General features: G+C 39.0%; 1 protein-coding gene across 4 annotated transcripts in view; it reads right to left on the reverse strand.

The window, feature by feature from the left end:
- EPS15L1 (epidermal growth factor receptor pathway substrate 15 like 1) overlaps positions 1-21,768 on the reverse strand; it is a 45,687-nt gene that overhangs the window by 14,100 nt on the left and 9,819 nt on the right. For 2 of the 4 annotated variants that reach the window (XM_064396602.1, XM_064396605.1), the window contains exons 10-23: positions 21,366-21,523; positions 20,752-20,908; positions 19,959-20,021; positions 18,348-18,433; positions 17,916-17,988; positions 17,252-17,413; positions 16,220-16,417; positions 15,801-15,965; positions 13,765-13,891; positions 13,602-13,652; positions 13,089-13,225; positions 12,006-12,066; positions 11,566-11,648; positions 9,963-10,095 (exon numbers count right to left, since the gene is read on the reverse strand). In XM_064396602.1, coding sequence (XP_064252672.1) covers positions 9,963-10,095; positions 11,566-11,648; positions 12,006-12,066; positions 13,089-13,225; positions 13,602-13,652; positions 13,765-13,891; positions 15,801-15,965; positions 16,220-16,417; positions 17,252-17,413; positions 17,916-17,988; positions 18,348-18,433; positions 19,959-20,021; positions 20,752-20,908; positions 21,366-21,523 — 1,654 coding nt within the window. The remainder of the gene's footprint in view (positions 1-9,962; positions 10,096-11,565; positions 11,649-12,005; positions 12,067-13,088; positions 13,226-13,601; positions 13,653-13,764; positions 13,892-15,800; positions 15,966-16,219; positions 16,418-17,251; positions 17,414-17,915; positions 17,989-18,347; positions 18,434-19,958; positions 20,022-20,751; positions 20,909-21,365; positions 21,524-21,768) is intronic. The other 2 variants (XM_064396603.1, XM_064396604.1) reach the window with 2 other exon arrangements.

The following is a 21,768-nucleotide window of genomic DNA, read 5'->3' on the forward strand; positions in this document are numbered from 1 at the left end:
CCACAGCAAACTTGACTTTGGAGGGCTGAGATCTATATTTCAAAGCAAATATAACCTCAAGGATAGGATGCAAACACAAAATTTGTCTTATTGAATTACAAGATATTGACAACGAAGTGAAATATTTAGAACTGTCTCAATATTCTATGTTTCAGCCTGACTTTCTGCTTAGAAGAAGATCTTGCTAAATGATGAGAAGCAGCATTTTTCCTGCCTTTGGAGCCTAAATGGATCATGCTCATGGGCAAACAGGAGAGAGTGGAAATGACACAGCTTTAAACTTTCACTAAACAAGGGCTCATTTCCAGGATACTTTCTAAACTGAAAAATAGCCTTTCAGAAATCAGAGTTTTGCTGCAGAGGATAAGGAGTAATAAGGTGAGTTAAGTCCATACCTGAGCATATAATCCCAGGACTTCCACCTCTCCTCTTTTTTCACATGGCAGAAGAAGCCTCAGGTGCCTCCCAGCACATCTTTCTCTGGGCAGTTTACCAAATTTACATCTCATTCCCAACTTACTCAGCATGTTTTCCACCATCCTGCTAAGATTATCCAGCTCCTCCAGTGATGCAGAGTAAAACCTTCATAAACTGAACTCACAGAAAAAATGATTGTTTCAAACTTTGCCTGAATGTCAGCTACATAAACTAAATTTCCTACAGAATACTTGAAGGTCTTTGTCTTCAACAGGGGCTATTTGAAACTCAACTATTTGATAATGTTCTTTGCAAAAAAATCTCATCTTTTTTTGTAACAGAAGGGAGAAGCTTTCCCTTGCAAAACCCCCTCAGAACTGTTTTTGCTCAATATTTGCAAAGTTTGCACCCTGAGTTCACCGAAAACTTCTGCTTAAGAGAAACATTCTGTCAATCTACAAACTTCTTGAAAGGTGAGAAATCGTTACACGTTCAGCCCAACAATCTGCTCTGAAACAGCTTCTGGACAACCTCTTTCAACCATCAGTACTGAAATATCTTTACTCTGAGAAAGCCAGCATAAACAAGAGAATCAAAGCGTGAATGGAATTTTTAGTTTGTGGCCAGGCAGGTGCTCCACCCATGAGTCATTTATCCTACACAACAAGGGATGCCTGCGCTCTAATGCAACTGTCAGGTCTTCTAGAAGGCATGAAAAATAAAAAAATCTTTTCCTGTCAGTCACAACTTTGAGGCTGATTTTCTCACTCTCAGCTACAGATGAGGGGAAAAAATAAAGGTAAACAGGCACCAGGGTACTTGTGAATAACTCTGGGTGCTGAAAAAGTTCTAAGGAAGCAGGTGTGTAGCATCATGCACAAATAAACATCCCAGCACTCCTGTCCTGTCACAACGAGTAAAGAATAGAACTCTATACACCCTGCTCCAGATCAAATGATTGATACCCACAACTTCAATAAATCCACATAATTTAGAGTTAAATCTAAATTAAATAAAGGCAATTATATTACATTATTTTTTTCTGATTAACACAATCCTTTCTTTTGTTCCTAATTACATCCATTATATCTAACATGGCTTCTTTCTTTTAAAATTTATCTGCCTAAATATATAGAGCTAATTTCTACATGGGAACACTGTATATGATGCAAGTGAAAAAAAAAAAAGTCCACAAAACCATGATGTGTTTTAACACTAAGTATTCACAAGACATCATCTTCTTTCAAGAACTGAACTCAGTAAAAGCACAAGACAAAGCATTCAGACTTTGACCTGCATTTATAAGGAAGATGCTGAACAAATTGTAAAGTCTGAATTTTGATCTAGTTGCCACACTGAAGACACATCTTAGGCAAACAAACTACTAAACCCCATTTGTATGTCCAGCTCAAAAAGCAGCAAAGATCTAAGCCTTCTTTACCTCACTGAAAGTGTCAACACAAGGTCAATGTGCACTGCCAGTGCTCTTGGGCTGCCTTAAAGATGAGAAATAAGTGTAAAATTGCAAAAAACAGTCAAACCATAAAATGCCTTAAATTTAGAGAAGTGACACATACAAAAAAGAGCTATATTTATCGTTGGCATGAAGGAGGAGGAAGCATCAAACACAAAGGAAGGGAGCAGCAGAAGCTGCACAAACACTGCCTGCACTGCCCTGGGCTGGGCCAGCAGCTGGCTACACACACAAGGAGCAAGAGGCTTCAAAAGCCAGCCCCAAAGAGTGAATCCAAAACTTTCACCTGGACAATTCTGCTCCAGGGAAACCTGGAACATGTCTGCATATGTGTGATTATCTGGGTATCTTAATCACTAAAGCTTTGAGGTCCAAGTGCCATCAGAACAGCTCTTTTAGATCCCTCCATAACCATGAGCACTTGATGGGCAAATCCATCTGCAATTTCCCTTGCAAGCTGCCTGCACCACAGGAACAGAACAAAAAGATGCTCTGCTGGTGATTTTTCTTGCATTTCCAGCTTCTCTGAGGCTGACAACAACCTGCTGCAACCACACTCCAAAGGATGGCCACCCCAAATTAGGGAATTAGGGTTTCTGTAGGTGATGGGTCACAACATTCAGCACAGATATACATTTGCAGATTGGTTCAATAAACACAATATTAAGATCCTGAAGACCTGTTAAGATCTTAAACCCTTGACCCCTTTTCACTTTTTTAAGCTACCAGCATGTTCAGATATCACTTATCAGCCAACTGGCAAGATGAAAAAACAGTTTATCAGCCAGATTTTGCTTGAATCAGCCTTTTCTGTCTTTTTTTGTAGGACAGCAAAATACATCTAGCAGTCTTGTAATTTGTGATTTGGTGAAATATTGAACCCTAACACCTTGATTGATTACATCCATGATCAGTTACATTGTTACTATTATTTTGTAATAATTTCTAGTCACTCAAACACTCTGCAAACCTTGGTGTTTGCACTGAGGTTGGAGCTCCACAGAACCTGGCCTCTCTGAGGGATCAGTCATGCTTCCTAACCCAAGGCAGGCTACTGTCCCCTGTATTTTTTCAGTATTTTAATATTTCAAAACCGTAACAAGTAATAAAAACACTGTGAGAACAAAACTGAAGCTCTTAACTCAAAAAGGTTAATAGAGAGGTGTTAACCACTGACCTCTGAAAAGCCAATACTCAGTTGCCATCATAGGCCAGAGCTACAAAATATAAATGGATCACTAAAGAAAGCTGTAAGTTTTTTGACAAACTCCCCCATATGCACTGTGGAATAGTAATTTACCAATGGAATTTATTTTAACACCTTTCTCTCAAATAGCAGCTAAGTAACTCCACTAATTTATTTCTTATATAGGATGAAAAAAATTCACCATTAATATAATATTCACTACCTCTATTATTCACTAATATACAATAGCATAATATATAACATTTACATAAGCTAAAATCTATTTTAAAAACAAAAATTCTTAAAATAATTGTGTTTACTAAATAATCATTGCACGAAAGCAGCACACTGAAATTGAAAAGTGTATTTTCTTCCTGTGTTTTTAGGACTTTTATTCTTTTATAGTTAAAAAGGTGAAAACTACCATAAGCAAGCAATAAAAATTTAGGAAAGGTTGAAGGTTTCACACTGCTCTGTGGGGAAGGTTCTTCCACTAATATCACAGAACCCCAGAATGGTTTGAATGGGAAGGATCTTAAAGGTAAGAGTGCTGTCAGCACAAGTCATGGAAACACTGAGGGCACCAGTTTGGAGGCTTCAGGGTGACTTTTGCATGAGAAGCCATTTTGAACCTACTGCCAGTTCTAGGGTTCTGCATGCATCCTGAAATTTGGGTTCTTCATCCATCACTCCTGGATTAAGGCAGAATCACATTCATCCGAACTTCTCGATGGCAAAAAATGTTGTCTCTGAGCTTCTCCAGCAACCACGTGCACCTGAACCATCATTAGCTGAGCAGAGTAACCCTCGTTTGGAGGATGTCACCTGGTGACACTGACTGTGTGCTGTCATTTTAGCACCATGCAGGAATAGGGAGTGGTGGGTATGGGCTGTGGGTCACTGAATGCACCAGCAGCCCTAAAGGCACCAAATGATCTCTCTGCCACTTGGGTGTGTGTTACCTCTCCCATCCCTAAGGAGGCCTAGGGGGATACTTGGTGGTAAAAACCAAGACAATGCAAGGTATCACTGGGATCTGAGTGCATCCCACAACTTGGTGTGCCTTGTCCCCTTGGAATCCAGGTCACACACACTCCTGCTGTGCTGCTACCTCGATGGGCAAGGAACTCTGGAACAGCAGGGGTCAAGTGTTGCTCATCCTCCCTGGATAGAGCGGCTTCCTTCAGGAACTCAAGGGCCTGACAAGGAGTCCAGAGCATAGAGAGTAATGTGTCAGATGCTTGTCAGTAGTGGTTAATCTCACTGGTTAACAGCGCTGCTATAACCGCAATGTGGAATGCATGGGGCTGCACTGAAAGGAAGTGGTAAGGGTGGGGCATAAGCAACAGCTCCCACGATCAAAGCACTAGAGCATTTTACTTATAACCCAATCACTGACACCCACACAGCAACTTCCTGTACTTTAAAAAAAAAAAAAAAGAAAAAGAAAAAAAAAAATCTGTTTCTCTCTTTCTGTAATCAACAACTTTTACCTAGAAACTAGTTAGCGGCGAACTCTGACTGATTTCAATCTGCAGCTCACAGCAGAAAACATAATTTTTAATCTGTGAGAACCTACGAGAGCCATTTTAACTGACAGGTTTCAGTCTACCAGTTCTTTCATATTTTTTTATCCTTAATTACACCCAAGTCCCATAAAGCTTGAGAGCCTGCATAAGAAATAAAAAGCAACCAGAAGTTTGGTAGTGCTGAACACCACAGGCAGTCCTCTGCCAGCAAATGAAATGTACTTATAAATCTACAAAACTCAGCAATGTTTTAGGGAGTTTGAGAAAATAACGTGCAGTGGAATGTAGATCCCTGTCACAGGGCACCTTTGTTTAAGAATGCTGAGATACTTTACTATTATTTGCTTTCTGTTTATCACAGCTCGTTACACAAAGCAGTGGCATTTCTTTAGTGCTTTTTGAGCATTACTCAAGATATAACATCAATAAATTTACAAAACGTTCCACTCTTCTCCAAAGAAACCTGCAAGTTCTCCAGCAGCACCTGGTGAACATCAAATTACTCCAGCCAGGTCCTAGGAGAGCCCTCTGAAACCTAATGTCCATTAGATTAATACCTCACTGAAGAACATGCACACGTTCTCTTGGGAATTTTCATTTGAAGAGTCTTGTAGAAGAGCTAAAGAACTTTTTCTTGGCTGATCTTCCTCAATCTAAAGAGAATGTTAAACCAGGTATAGGACAGAGATAGAGATGTTCCAAATCTCTTCATGAAACAGTAAGTTGGAGCTTTGAGGTACACTAGTTTCTAGGTTTGCTCCTTCTAGAACACCTTCTCCTTGTTATTTTCTACTGGGATTCACTGAGTTATTAACCTTCCTCCATTTCTCTTTAAAGACTGTGCACTCAACCTCCAAACAGTTCTACTGAATAAATACTCAGTAGAGTATTTTACCATGAAAACAAACATGAGATTTCTCTTAGACCAAGCAAGGATCAGATGAGGACTCTGAAACATCTAAAAGATCTTGACAGACTGGTCAACAATAGAGTAAGAAAGAAAATTATTTATGATAAATAAAACTAGCATAAAGCTGAGATTCTACTCAAGATACAAACCTAATTAAATAATCTTGTGATTGTCATAGCCTCTCTTAATCTCAGTATTCAAGAAGGGAAAGATAGGGATCTCAAGGGTGCCTAACCCATGCCACACAAGAAGAGTTTCCCTATCCCTGCCTGATACCAGCCAGAGTTGTGACATTATCTGCTAATACACTCAGATCACAGCTGCTCCTCAATGTTCCAGCTGTGAAACAAACCAAATATCAACTAAAACCAAACAAACCAACCAAAACAACCCAATTTCACTTTACAAGCAGAACAGGTCGGGATGTGTAGGACCAGACCTGATGACCCCCTGCAATCCTGCTACTGACAACCCCTGCAGCAGCACAGAAGATTCTGTACACGCTGTGCAAAGACTGTGTCCAGAACCTGGGTATGAGAGCAGCTCCCCTGAACCACAAACTGCTTCTAGAGGCCTTTCCAGGTACATCTGAAGGCCTTTTGCTCTGACTGTCACTGTATGGTAAACACAGGCTGTGTCCAAAAGGCTCCGTTTCAGGACCTGTGCTCTACAACTTCCTCATGAAGGACTTGGATGTGGGACTGGAAGGCAGACTTAAGTAAGTTTGGTGATGACACGCAGTTGGGAGGAGCTGTTGACTCCCTTGAAGGCAGAGATGTGCTGCACAGAGATCTTGACAAAAGAAAGGGCTGGGCAATCCTCAATTTAACATGTCAGGTGCCAGATGCTGCCCCTGTGCCAGGGCAGTCCTGGATGCAGGGACAGACTGAGGAATGAGAGGGTGTGGAGCAGCCATGTGGAAAGGGACCTGGGAGTCCTTGGTTGGTGGCAAGTTGGATCTGAGTCACCAGTGTGCCCCAGCAGCCCAAAGTGTCACCATGTTCTGGAGGGCACCAGGCCTGGCATCACCAGCCCGACAAGGGACGGGATTGTCCCGCTGTGGTGGCCTCACCTCCAGGGCTGGGGCACTTTGGGCACCATGAGACCAAAGGATCCAAAGGTGTTGGAGAGTGCCCAGAGGAGGGACACGGAGCTGGGGAAGGCTCTGAGGAGCGGCTGAGGGCCCTTGGCTCGTTCAGCTGGAGCTCAGGAGACTGAGGGGAGGCTCCTGGGGGCTGCAGCTCCTGCCCAGGGCAGGCAGAGGGGCAGGGGCTGAGCTCTGCTCTGGGCCAGGGACAGGAGGCCACCAAGGGCTGGAGCTGTGGCAGGGCTTGGCATGGAGCTCAGGGCAAGGCTCTTCCCCTCAGGGTGCTGGCACTGCCCAGGCTGCCCAGGGCAGGGGGCACAGCCCAAAGGCTGTCAGAGCTCAAGAAGTGCTCAGACAATGCTTTCAGCCTTTCAGAGGGTGAGACTGTTGGGGCATCCTGTGCAGGGCCAGCAGTTTGGCTCCATATGGGTCCCTCTGAACTCAGGACATGCCATGATTTTAAGTGTTTCCCTGCTCCTGTGCTCAGCTGCAAGGGTTTGCTCTGTTTGCTCTTTGTTTTCATGAAGGAATGAGACTCAATGCCAAACTCCTCATTCATCTGACAAAACAGAGAGCCATGGGCAAGGTGAGAACTGTGGCACACTTTGGTCCAGGACACTGTGCAGTCCCTCAGTGGGACATCACACAGTGTTGGCATGTCACATGCAAAAGCTTCACATGAAGAAAAGCACCAAATCAAGGCTAATCAAGAACAATCCCTGCTGGATCCTTTTGAGTTTCCACTATCAAAAGCCTTGGAAATCAGCTTCCAATGCTCTGCAAACGTATTTATATTTTCTACTTGAGTGCAGAGGTTTGAGGACAAGTAAAGTTTCCTTTTAGAGCTTTTGCACCTGCCTACCAAAATGCAACCAAACCACAAAAGTGTTTTTCAATATTAACCCCCCCCCAACAGAAAGAACGGTTTTACTAAAAAGAGTATGAGCATGGAACAGAAAGGCAAATTACAAATTGTCTGGTAATAATTAGCATTTATTCATCCTTCAGCAAGATCTTTATCACTTACTTGTTTTTTAATTAAGAGACCAATAAGAAAGGTAAGAAACAACGGAAGCTTCTTGTCTGTTGTTTGTTTGCTGAGCCCATTCTAACACACATTTTCTGCCTGTATCTCTTGCTACAATCACACTTTATTACTATATAATTTCTCATGCTTTAAGTAACCACTGAAGATTGCCTTAGTTGTGGAAGGAAGGGAGGAGTAAAACTGCATAAACACATGAGGCACATTTGCTTTAAAAAAAAACCCTGTTGTTTCCTCCTCAGCCTATTTTATCATAACAACATTTGCTTTTGGTAGAGCACGGAACCTCACAAATATTCTATCTCCCTAGAAGGGGGGAAGAGGCACACTTCAACCATTTTTAACCAACTGATTAAAGGCTGAGTGCACATGCCTAAATTAAAAACATGTTAGTACAGCTGAATATTCCCCAAATTCCTCAATATGTACAAAAGAGGGAATGAGGACACAGAAACCCAAAAAGCCTCATGCAGGTGAGTCAGTACTCACCTTTTCTGCTACTATCACACTGCATTTGCTAAGAGTAATCATGTTTTTAACAAGAGATTACATGGGTATATCTAGTATTCATTGGAATTGTCCAACTTTATAGAGGCCCTAGGAACTCTAAAATATTTTATATAGATATTTTTTGAAAGATGGCCACTTGCATTCTTTCCTTGAAAACCAAGTAAAGAAAAGTAACATCATTCACAATATGAAGTAAGATGCCCTTCAGTGTTTCTATTTCTCCATTTATTCATGCCTGTCCTAGTGATTGATATTTGTCAACATGACATATTATGTGGTTTTTTTTTTTAATTACTGAAAACTCATTAGTAGAGTAGTAGAAAATAGGAGAAAATACACAAAGCAAGCATAGAAAAAACTGCTTAAAGGCTTGTCCACAATCCTAGAGTAGTTCCTGACAACTTTGCGTCCATACTCACCAACAAAAATCCTCTCATTTGTTGCTTTTAGGGTTTTGGGGTGCACCATCATCTCTTAAGCAATACAATCACAGCAACAGGAACAAACTAATATTGCTGCAATGGTCTGCTTGTAAGTCTACTGTGTGAAATGGTATCTTTCATATCTTGGATCAATTTATGGGATAGGTAATGACATTAAGGATACCTTGATAATAAGCAAGCACTTTTCACATTATCCAAGGAGTTTGTTCTAGAATAAGTGGTTTGCAAAACCAGCCAGATCAACAATACCTGTCACAAACAGGCTGCCTGCTCTGCTCCAAAATGCACAGCAGAAAGGCAGAGACTCCACACACTGCAGGAGACATTAATCATGGCTCTGTTCTTTTTGTTTCCTAATACTGTCTGTGGATATATAAATACATGATGATCAATGTGCTTAGTGCAAAATTCTGTGCCTATCCATAAGCAGCACCTAGCTTCTATTGTTTTTTTGAGCCAACTGAAAGTTCCCTCTTGATATCAACTGAACTCTGCCATTGTTGTTAAAAGGAGACTTGAAACTACATGGCTTCAGTTCTTTAAACAGTTTCACTGGTAGCTGAATATCTTGAAAACAACGACAGGGAGAACAGAAATTGAAGCTCCACTAAGAGGGATCTTCTTTTCAATTCATGAGATTTATGTATCTCCCAGATTTCCATAAATAATGGACTTGAAGCAGGAACAAAATCATATCTATTCAGAAAGTGTTTTCTGTTGAATTCACACATTAATGTGCAAATGAAGAATAATCCTGCCTGGACAGCCAGATCAGGACAGGTCTAACTGTGCACCCTGATCTTGTTAGTACCTAGTGGCAGATGCCTCAGGAAGAAGATCAAAACAAGATAAAGATGCAGCCACAGTCATGCTGCCTTGCTACTCAGCTACAAAGGAGCTGGAGCCAGTATTTTGGCTTTTGGGACACCCCATTGTCTCTGTTTCTTCTGAGAATTATCTAGAAGTTTTTTTAAGACTATTTGAACTTTTTTGCATTCACCATATTCTCTGGCAAACATAGAAATAAATCCTGAATTTAGATTACCATACAAATTACTATTTACTTTAAAGATGCCATTTACTAATCTTATATGTTGCCTACTTAGAAAATACAGGGTTTTCCCCCGTTTTTTCCTGCCACATGTGATTTTATAGATCTGTAATAACACTCTCTCATAATCTCTTTTCCAATTTGAAGAGTTTCAGTCTGGTTTACTGATAATTTTGTCAATTTACCAATAACTTCACATCTTCCTCCATGGTTGAAATATAAGACACAGCAGACTGTCAGCTTGCTCTTATACCCAGCAATACACTGTAAATTGAAAGAAGCAGCTTTGAAAAGAAGAAAACCTCCTTACCACTGGGTGGCTTGGGTCGTGGAGGGACATTTTTCTTGGGTGGTAATGCTGGTGTGTCTGATTTGCTTTTGAAAGGGTCATCTGTGAATCCTGCCCCTCCAAAAGAGGAGGCAAAGGGGTCTGAAGCTACTGACTACATGAGAAAAAAAGAAAAGAAAAAGAATGTAAGCACACTGGAGGATACCTGTGGTGTGATGAAGCTACAGGTTAAGTCAAGGAAAAGCATTAACTTCAAAACCTGAGGGCAGATACACAAATTGTCAGTGGTGTAGGAGGCTAATGCCCAATGACAGAGGTGCTAAGATTCCATAAACATTCAAAGACCTTATGCTCTTAATCATTTAAGCACATCTAGAACTTTTAGTCCTAGCAAAAAAAAGTTGATGAGGAAATAAAAGGAAGTAAAACTTTACTTTTTGCTATTTGGCAATGAACAGTCATACCACAGCCTGACCTTCACTCTAATAAACAGAACCATGACAGAACCTGGAGAAACAATGCAGAAGGGATAACTTCATTCCAAACTTTTCTGAAGTTACACATAGGTATTTGACTTTTTAGTCAAAACCTTAGGGAATGTCCAAAAGCATGTCTTTAAATCTTCCTATATTCAGACAGCTTTTCTAAAGGACTCTCCTACTGATTAAGAAGCACACAAGTATTATGCCATGCAGGGAAATCTATCATTGTGAAATGAAGAAAGAGGAATTTTGTGAAAAAGGTTAAAATTGCATTCAAACCTTTGCTAAAATTTCTACCTCAAGCCAGCCATGTCTACTGGTAAAGGCTGTTGCCATCTAGTGGAGAGCTAAAACCCTCCCCAAAACAGTAAAAGTTAGTGGAGGAAAAAAATCACCAAGAAATGTAATCAAAGTGAAATGATAACCTATTTTATTGCTAACATTTACTCCACAGTGTTCAAGTGTCACTGTAGAACTCATGTAAGGAGTTGGGCACTGAGTGAACTCAATTCCAAACTCCACCTCAGGAAAGCAGACCAAGACCTTTCCAATTATCCATTTTTTTTCATGTGTGTCCTGAACCTTCTTCTCCATCTGCTATTTAAAATGAGCAGAAATTGCACACTTAAAACATGGGAGAGAATGACTGACTCTTAAGAGCCAAGTAAGGCTAGGTTACATTTATTTGGTAGCATAGTATTTTGTTAAAAGTCAGCCTCAGTCTTAGAGGCCTTATCCAACCTTAAGGATTTTATGGTAAGCTTAGAAACAAGTCAGGTTACTTATCATGAAGTAACCAAGAAGGAAATTCCAGGACTTAGACAAAGGCTGGACACTGAAATATATCAGTATCTGCAACAACTGCCTCTTCTTACAAGTTAAAACTAGAAGTTAACTTATTCTCCTGATCTGGTAATTGAAAATATTTGTGAAAAATTTATTTATCCCTACTGCATCTACCAGTCTTAGTAATACACTGCCAGATCTGACATGGTTGGAAAATTCTTTGCTATATAGCTGGTGAGGCTGACTGGGAAAAAATGAACAAAACCAGACTGTCAGCTAAAAAGTTACAATCATATTACACTCTTTTAGAAAGTGTCTGTACATACATTTTAAAAGGACAGTTGCTTTCCTTTTACCTTTGACATCTGACTGAAGTCTGCAAATCCTTCACCGCCACTGAAGGCACCACTTCCAAATGGATCCAGTGTTCCAAATGGATCTGGAACAGATATGCAGAAAAAAAAGTTATTTTGAATAATACTTCAGAATTACAAGGAGCGTTTGGTGGTGCCAATGAAGCACAAAACTAGGCAGGTGATTAAAACACACCTGCATTTTGACCTGTGAGGAGATGTTCAAAGAGAATTCCACAAAACAACAGGTTTTCTAGCAGTTGTTTGGAGGGAAAATGTAAGAAAACAGTGACATATATAGTGCTACACAGACAGCCTTCATGACTTGTAACAAGACCATGAAGCTTTTTGCCAATGGTTCACGAGACTCTTTATTCTCAACTCTTATATTTGGTTCTTCTTTCATAAAAAAGATACCTCATTATAAAATGTTTATTTCTTACCTGGACCTTTTGAAGAGATACTGGAAGACGTAAAAGGATCAGTGCTTTCAAAAGGGTCAGGCTAAATAAGAACAGATATACATAATTATTTTTCTGCTGAACTGTGCAATTACCATTTCATGCCTATTAAAATCTCTTGCTTTAAGACAAACAGTTTCCAGTTTCAGACCACTCTATTCAGTGGACAGAGCAGGATAAAATCAACTGATTAGATGAAATTTACATTTTTAGTGCATTTGGCTATTGATAGCCAAGTGCACTAATAGGTACAAGTGAGAAGTGCATCCCACTGAAATATATGCAACATTACTTACCAGGGCAAAATATGAAAATACACCCAGAAGTGTTTTGTCTTTAAGCAACAGACAGAATATTTGGGTCATGCATTTATATTAATAATAATTCAGAGTCTGTATACTGCTTCTTTTTAAACAGATTGTTTTTATAGCTGCTCTTCAGCTTGACAAGTCAGCTTTTATTTCAGTACAATCCTATACTGCAAGACAAACTAACTTCCCACAGTCTGAAATTGGTCTTGGGTAGCAACACTCAATGAATTGCATAAGGATGAGGAAAATACTAATAAAAACAAAACCAAAAAATTCATACTCCCCCCCAAACAAGCACACACATGGACATCAGGACAGCTCAGAAGTGCAAGTATGGCTACAAGAAATGTGTTCTGTGCAGTCCCTCCCCTGTGCTGGCTCCAGAGTCTGCTGAGGGCTCAGGCATCCTTTAGCCAGAGCAGTTCCTCCCTCTCATTCTCTATGTGACTGCCAAAATCTATGGGATGGAGGGAATGGTGGGAATGAGTGGGTGCTGCTGCTTTGAAATTCCCAACAGAGAGGAAAAATAACCACCTGAAAGAACAAGGTACAATCACCATGAAGGTAATCATGGAACCAGAGAGAACACTGCTGACTGCCTAAACAATCCATAGCTACATTTTAAGAATACAATTAATGATATTTCATCAGTTAGGAAAAAGTATTTTGTGTTATTTGACTCCTTTTAGCTTTCAGACAATAAGCCTGTCAATAGTAAAGAAATCTATTAAGTGTAGATTTAAAAATTACTGACCTTTGAGGGCAAAGTGGGGGTTTTTGTGAATGGATCTGAGGTAAATGGGTCACTCTTCACCTGTTTCTTGAAGAAATCCTCAGGGGCAGAACTACGAAATGGGTCACTTTCCTTAAAGGGATCTCCTCCAAAGGGATCTAAAAGGAGCAGGAAAAGGAAAATACAATGTAGTATGTCTGTAAGGAACATTCCATATTTGACCTCACACTCAATGATTCAATTTTTCTTACACAATGTTTTGACAAATCTGACAGACTTCCAGAGATCTCTCTACAGAGGGTATTTACTAAGTTTGAACATGTTATAGGAAGCTTTCAGACTTAATAAAGAGTTACACACTTCTCATTAAACATATTGATTCTGAATGCACACCCTGTTGGGTTTCTATGGTCCCACATGCAAACCAAAAATCTGAAGCCAGGGAAACCTTTATGCTTCCTTTGTGTTTGTAAATCTTTGTGTCAGGCTACAAATTGTTTATACATCTCTCCTGTCATTAAAAAGGGCTATTACCTGCTGGAGCAGGTGGCTGCTCTGCAAAAGGATCATGCTGGAATGGGTCACCTATGCAAAAGAGAAAAACAATTTATTTTATCTATTTAACAAGATAAGTTTGTGAAAACATAATTTACTCAACATTGATCTTCAAGGTCCTAGATAAGCACTTGTCACTTACTGCCTTTGAAGGGGTCTGCTCCCTTAAATGGATCAGATTTGAAAGGATCTTCTGACTGGAATGGGTCTGTATGCAATTCTTGTGTATTATTGGTAAACATCAAGGCTTTATTCTTAAACGGATCATCCTAAAAATTAAGAGGAGAAACATCACAACAGCTTGTCATGATAAAAATAAAAATGCCCAGTTACCCATTAAGTAGAAATTGCATGCTATCTTGGTTCCTGTTTAACAGTCTTTAAAATTACTTCCTAAAGAACTTACTGAATATGTGACTTCTAAGTAGAAGTTATTACACAGCAGAAGGAAATGTGTACTCCAAGGCTACACAGCACAACAAAAGATAACAGTACAAATAATACAAATAGCAATTAAATGTCAAACTGTTGCCCATACTAATACATTCATCTCTCAAATACTTAAATAACAAAAGCAAACCAACCCCAAACATCATGCTATCAAAAAATTCTTTGCAATTATAGCTCAGCTGCAAGTAAGACACTTACTTAAAAAGAAAGGATACAAAAATAATCTGTGCACTACAAATACAACAAATTACTACTGAGCAGTCAGATAGATGGCTTCTTAATTCATCTTTGAGCTTAAAGCTCCAAATACTGATTTTCCATGATAAAGCACTTCGTGCAGAAGAGTCACCCCAACATTTTGATGACAAGAGCTTTCTCAGCAGAGGCCAAATCTACATTTGGCAAGTTGCAGAAAACACCCTGCATGAACAAGCAGCAAACTGAAGTTATGGAACCTCTTCATGACATTCACTGAATGATACCCCTGGCTTGGGTCTTGTTTGGAGGTCTCTGATGAAAGCCCAAGTGCAGAGAGCAGCTGCACAGCAGAATTCCAGGGACAAGGGGAGCCATCCCAGCACCAGGAATACCCAGAAACAACCACCCACGTACACTGCCCCCAACAGCAGAAAGAGGCAGGATTCCTTTCATCCCTTTACAAGATGCAAATGAAAACATCCTAATTAATCCTTCTCAGAACAGCAGGAGGGAGGTGGGGAGAGAAGGAAGAGGAAGGAAGAATTGAGAAACAGGAAAGTGGCACAATGGTTTAAAAAATTGCTATGAGCATAGACTGGTGTTTTATGCCAGTAAGTGACTCCTAGGTTTTGCAAGAAAACATCTGGAAGTTTTCACTGGAAATTAAATATATTTATGCAAGCCATGCAAGCACAGAAATTAAGCACTAAAGTGTTTTAAGACCTTTAGTACATGTTTCTCAATGTTCTTTTTTACCTACACTGTTCTTTTGTGCAGTTTGTTTTTACAGAGCAAGTGTAAAGTACTGCATAAAGGCAGCAATGCCTGGTAAATATTTACTAACACATTATATATTCCATTTCATACTAAACCCATAGCAAATACTGTGCTTACAACAGTCAACATGTTTCCATAATGAGGAAGGGCCAACATAGATGTGCAAGCAGAATCAAGCAAGTATGCAACTTTTATCTTGTCATATTTAAGACAAGAAACGAGCTTAAAAACAAAAGAAAATTCTTGTGTTTTAGAGGAATATTTAATACCCAAATCAACATTAGATACCCAAAAGAAACTGAACTTGAAAAATGTTTAAGAACTTGAAAGATTTTATGATTTGGGAAAAAACGCTAATTAAAGAAAAACACAATAAATTATAAAGATGATGCTGAAATTATTTAAGAGAGAACCAACCTTTCCGAAAGGGAACATGAGATATGTAATAAATATAGCTCAATGTAAATTAGAAATTGGTAGAGTTTCTTTTGGAAATAAGATGGAAATACATGATAAAGGAAAATTTTCAGCAAAAGAAGGTTTCACCTTGGTAAACTGGAGAAGAAAAAATGGAAGAAAAAATGAAACATTAAACTGGAAATAAAGCCCCACCTCTGTCCTGAGAGTGAACATGTGACAGGTTACAAATCCACACCACCACGTGCCAAATACCAGCTAAACAATACTTCAGATAAGGTGCAAGCCAGAAGCTTCATTAGTGTAAAATATATTAAATAACAGTGGGTTTTTTACCATAGCTCCATAATTGCTTCTTTCTGTCTGCCCAAGGCCTTCACTCATGTCTGCTAAATTTGTCAGACTCCCACCATGAATGCCATTGAGGGCTTCATTGTATTCTTCAATGCTCTTATTCATTTCCTGATGGCTCTCTTGCAGCTGAGAGAGTTTACTTCTTGCCTGAGAAGGAAAAATGCTTTAGCATGTTCCACACTCACGAGCACTGTCATTTTTACAGTCTCCTTAAACACTGGTGCCTGACAGTTGCATTTTATCCCCAACAGAACTGAATGCTTCCTGACTCAAACCAGGAATTTCCCTACTGAACACCCAAAAAAAAGGCTTATTTCACCAACCAGGACTTCTTCCATTCTGACAAATCATTTTTCAATTCATTTCAAGAAGCAAAAAATTGTATAAAGTGCAGTGAATACCTGGTTTATTTCTTCCTGGGTTGATTTTAAAGATTTGATTATTGTTTCAAGCTGCACTTTCCCAGCCTGGATACTCTGCTCTAGCTGAGTCTCTTCCTGCTGCAGGCGATTCAGCTCTGCTTTTGCTCTGTTAAGGTCATCTTCCTGTAATTTTAAATCTGATTCCTGAGACTGAATCTGCATTTTTAGTGATGAAATCTGAAACAACACGGTAGAAAAGTCAGAGAGAAATTTGGAATAAATGGGATTTATTAAACGGTGAATTTACAGTAAGTAATCAAAAGTGGTACAGCAACCTATCAACTACTAAGGAAAATCTTTAGAACTTAATATGAAGAAATGCAAGCTGCTTCTGCTGTTACACAAAATCCTTGATAAAAGCACATTCAATAAAACCTAGAAATACTATTTTAAATCAGAGAAATACCCCACTACTTATAAAGGTAATCAAAAGCTTGATTACCTTTATTTTTTTTTAGTTTCGTTTCCTAGGTGTTCACCTTCAGAACTTGGTCCCAATTCAAACATTTATCAAGTAGTTTGATGTTGATTTTAAGAATTAAAATTACAGAGTTGCTTATAACCTTCCTTATACACTTTCTTCTCTGACTTCCTTACACAGGAAGTTTCTAACTTAAGGTAACATCCTATTTCCACTGGCAATTGCACCCACCTGAAAACTCAATCCTGATGACATTCAGAGTGATCAAAACCAGCCCCACTGCCATGGGCTGTCTCATGGGTTAGGACAACTGATTTTCAACTGCCCTATCAGGCTGAATCAATGTTTAGTATATTCTCAGAGCAACAATTCCTGTAGAAAGGGACTCCTGGAGACCATCAGGTTCAACCTTTCTTTTATGACCTTTATGGAAGGTATAAAGGATGGCAAAATCCTTTCTTAGACCTCTGTATTTGTGTAAAAATTGCTATTTATGGCAAGAAAATAAAGTTTATTCATTAAGTAAATAGAATTTCCCTCAACAGAAGACATTTTACTCTTGAGCTGGTCCAAAATTAACATCCACTTACCACCTGTGTTTCTTCCTGGCATTTCTGCCTCACATCATTCAGCATATCTTTCAGTTTGGCTTTCTGCTGATCCATCTCATCCAGGCGGTCTTGGGCATCTTGTTTTTGAGCCTCCAGCTCTTGCAAGTTACTCGTTTCCCTATCTAAATCATTTTGCAGCTCCTGAAGAAAATTCCACAACTTGTAACTCGTATTTAGCTGTTGTCTTAAAGAAGCATCAGCCACAGAGAAAGAACTGAGCAAAATTCAGAATATTTTCTATATCATATAGGCTACACCCTGCACTGGCCTATTTTGTTTCTGCAGGAACTTGTGTAAGACATCAGGAAATAAATCACTGCTCACAAGAAGGAAAAGGAGCACATTGCATTGAGTTATCCTAATTATCAAAACCAATCTCTGCAAACACTGATTTCCTAAATTACATGTTAGTTAAACACTAATAAGAAAGACAACCCAACTATTCACACATACTATGCTTGTATTAACCAGCATCAGATGAAAACACTTCTGATGGAAAACAGTAAAATTAATCTTTTTCTGCCAGTTAGAGGGAAAATCCCAAGAAAGAATGACAGAAAGAATGATAGAACAGAAAAAAATGCTAAATTGCCACATATTACTTAGATTAACATGAAAACTACTGATGATAAATAGTTTTTACCTGAACTTCATTGGTTTTCTGTCTGATTGATTCTTCCTTTTCCCTAATATCCTGCTCCAGAGAATATTTTTCTCTGTCAGATAAACAACAACATGTATTTGTGATTAGTTGAATAACACAGCACACATGCAAAAATCAATTAAATATTATTCTGGAAACACCATGCAGACAAAAATGCCAGCCTGCATTCTCATGTATTCTTTAAAGGAGAAAAAGTGCATAGGTATCAATTATTCTTTGAAAAATGCCATCTGTGCCCATCAGCAATCTTCTGAAATCACCTCATAGACCTGTAGGGTACCACTGAGAAATTCATCACCAATTACAGCAACAAATAATGACAAAATGACTAAGAGAAAATAAACTGACACATCAGTACTACAGAGTTAGTTATTCTCTACCAAGACATTGTTAACAGTCCACAACTATTACCTCTGCAGCTGTGCAATTTCTTGGCTAATATCATCCAGCTCCTTCACCCCTGTAAATTCTCCTGATCCAACAGAACTTGCACTGTCCTGTTAAGAAAGAAACAATTTATTAAAATATTAATTAGTTACAGAAGTTCTTCCTTTAACAAAGGCTGAGGACAGAGGTGGGATACAAAATCCTCATTATTTGCATTTGCAAAAATTCCATAAGAGACATCAAATTATTCTGTAACAAGCAAGGAAAATGCCACACAATTCTAGCCATGAGACAGGAGAATTTTTAACATGCCTGTTTAACAGACAGGACAGTTGAACACACAGCAATGAAAGGACAGGCACAATGCCTACAAGAAAATTGCAGAATTGGTAGAATTAAAATTCAAAACCTAAAACTCAGTTCTGCTACAGTCAATAGTAAAATTTACAGGGGACTTCATGAAGCCAGATTGTAATTCCAGTCTTCTAGAGCCCTGTCACAAACCAATGGCAATTTCTGCAATTATACCCCATTTCCTGTAGGTTGTTTCTACATTCATTCCAGCAGAGATCAGGGCAGATCCACAGGGCATCCCCTGTCTTCTGGATAAATTAAGAATGGATGTGAGCATTAGGTACAAAACTGGTTGTTATTGTTACTATAAAAGGATTGCTCTTTGAAAAAAAGTGCACCACAACTGAGCAAAAACTGCAGCACTGAACTCACTGCCAGTCTGACAGACCAGGAGACCTACAATTTTTATATAGCATTTCAAAAAGAAGAATGCAGAGTTTGCCTGCTTCACTCACTTTGAGACTGCTGTGATAACCACAGAAAGCTTGGCTTTATTAAACATTAAAAAACAAACAAGAACCCAACCAACAAGCCAAGATCAGCAGAGTAAGATGTGACATTTTTGTGGGAACAATAGATGAACATACAATTTAAATAATTTAATTAAGTACTCACTTTTGGGGGATCATTTTTTTGGCAATATGCCATTAAATAATCACAAATAACAACAACAATACAGACAAATTCATCAAGGTAGCAAATCAAAAATCACTTTTATGCTGTCAGGCCAGACACAGATTTGCTGGGAGACCTGTACTGAATGCTGGACAGGATCACAGCCATGTCACCCAATATGGTGACTATGAAAATAAATTCTATTAAATAAATGAGCTATGAAATAAATTAAAATGAGCTGCTGCACTGCTTAGGATAAGAGTCACTTAACCAAGCTCACAGTAGCATACAGTTTATTTTATCTTATGCTCAGCTAAACACATACTACATGGAAAAAAAAAAATCAATTAACTGAAAACAGCAGGGAGCTTAAAGCTCTCACACTAAGATGTATTTACTGCTCACAACTGCAGAGAATTAGTCCAGGAGAAATTTCAACAGCACTGAGCTGCCTGTCCCAGGAAATTCCTGCCAGATCAATTCATCACCAGGCTGGCAGCCAGCACTGGGCACTTCACATTGCTGTGACATTATCACCACACCAAGAGCAAGGGGCACAGAACTCAAGAGCAAAGGCAGCAGAAGGTGTAGAAATAAAGACTTTTTTGCAGTTACAAACAGCATATATTAGAAATGTGCATTCCTTCAGACACTGCAATTACTCACCCGCCGCATTTCTGTTAGTGCTGAGATCTCAGTTCCTACAGGGGTCAAGTAACCTGACAGAGTCTACAGGAAAAGGATATAGGAAAAACCATAGGAGGACTGTAGCAACAGCAATAATTAAAATGTATTTAGAGTTCCAAAGGTTTCTGGTTAGGGAAAGCAAATATAAGTAAAGAAAAACACAGTATAAGTTACAGAAAAGGTGAATGCAGTGACATGACAGAAGTATTTCTTCAATTCAGTTTCAGAAATGCACTGACATGCTGTCGAGGAAAGGAACAAAGCAGGGTCAGCAAAGGATCAGATCTCCAGCAAAGTGGTGTCAGCAGTGATGGATACAGGACTGGGGACTGCTACAAAGGATGAATCCCAGAAACCAGGAAGTCATCACTCCTCATTTAGCCATTTTAAAATGTTATGTTTCCATGGGAGGAATATGGTGCTGGTCAGAGTCAGGGACATGATGCTCAACCAGCTTTTAATATTTGCTGTTACAAGTTCCCTGAATCTTCTGTATGACAAAGGATTATTCTTTATACTAGATTTTTTCCAGCATTATTACTCCTTGGTTTATGGAATATTTTACTGCGTTTTTCTTTACTTACTGTCTTGGTGGTTAAAAAGTTAGCTGTGTTTTCAAACATTAAAAGAATTTTGTAAGAGGAGATAAGAAAAAATATTGGCAATTCTTTATCATAATACTAAAAAAAAAAAAGCCACACAAAACTCATTCTCAAAGCCCATTACTTTTAAAGCATGTAAGTTCAGTGTTATCTACAACAAATAGGCTTACCTGGATGGGTGTGTTTCTGTCTGAGGGAGGGATCATATCTGGAGTTAACACTTGTGGAGGATCAATCCCTTTGCTGACCTTCTGCTGAATGAGATACATGGCAAGTGCAAACTGGTCTTTGCTGAGCTTTCCCATCTGTCTCGTGTCTGCCAAAGACCTGACAAAAAACAGATTATACAAACGAGAAAAATCTTATTTCTGCTCTACTAAAAAGCCTGAAATATACGTAATATATACATGTAATTTCTTTTTGGTTCTTCCTCATCAGAGCTTATTACTCTAGTCAGATTTCCACAAACAGTGCAGTATTTTATTACACACAGTAATCTGAACAGAGTAGTGGTAGTCTGAGAAAATATTTAGAGCACTAGAACTTCAAAAGAAAATCACAATTCACAGACTGACCTATTGCCCTCACTCGCAGAAAAGCAAAGGGAGTATTTATTTCTCCCTTAATTTTCCATATAGTCCACATATTGCAATATGTGGACAAGTAAAAGAAGTAGGGTTTTTTTGTTTGTTTCTGGTAGTTTTTTTTAATGTTAGGATCACATTCTGAATCTGAGCTCCCAGATCAGCAAGTTACAAAAATACAGCTAGTATGGAATTCTTACCATATATGTGCTAGGAGATTCTGAGATAGACCCGAATGTATAAAAATGTCCTTTACTTCTTGGCCACTCACAAACCCATCCATGTCTGTGTCTGTTTTCAAGAAAATTTCGTCGTATCTCACTTTTTCAGACACTGGTACCACCCAATTAACAGCTGGCTGCAAAACAAAGGTTGGCATTTCAAAAGAACAGAAATAGTCCTTATGAACACACTCAGTATATATGACATTATCCAGGGCTGGATGTGCTGAACGTCTTGCATACTCCAGTCTGACTAGTAAAGAAGTATTTTCACTGCATGTTTTGACTTCACACTTTTTATCTGAATAAAAGCACTGATAAACAGCTATTCAGCAGTTGAAAGCATTAATTCTTTGGAAATACAGACCCAATTAGGCATATA

This window comes from Passer domesticus, chromosome 21 (genome assembly GCF_036417665.1).
Source record: "Passer domesticus isolate bPasDom1 chromosome 21, bPasDom1.hap1, whole genome shotgun sequence".
Lineage (NCBI taxonomy): Eukaryota > Metazoa > Chordata > Aves > Passeriformes > Passeridae > Passer > Passer domesticus.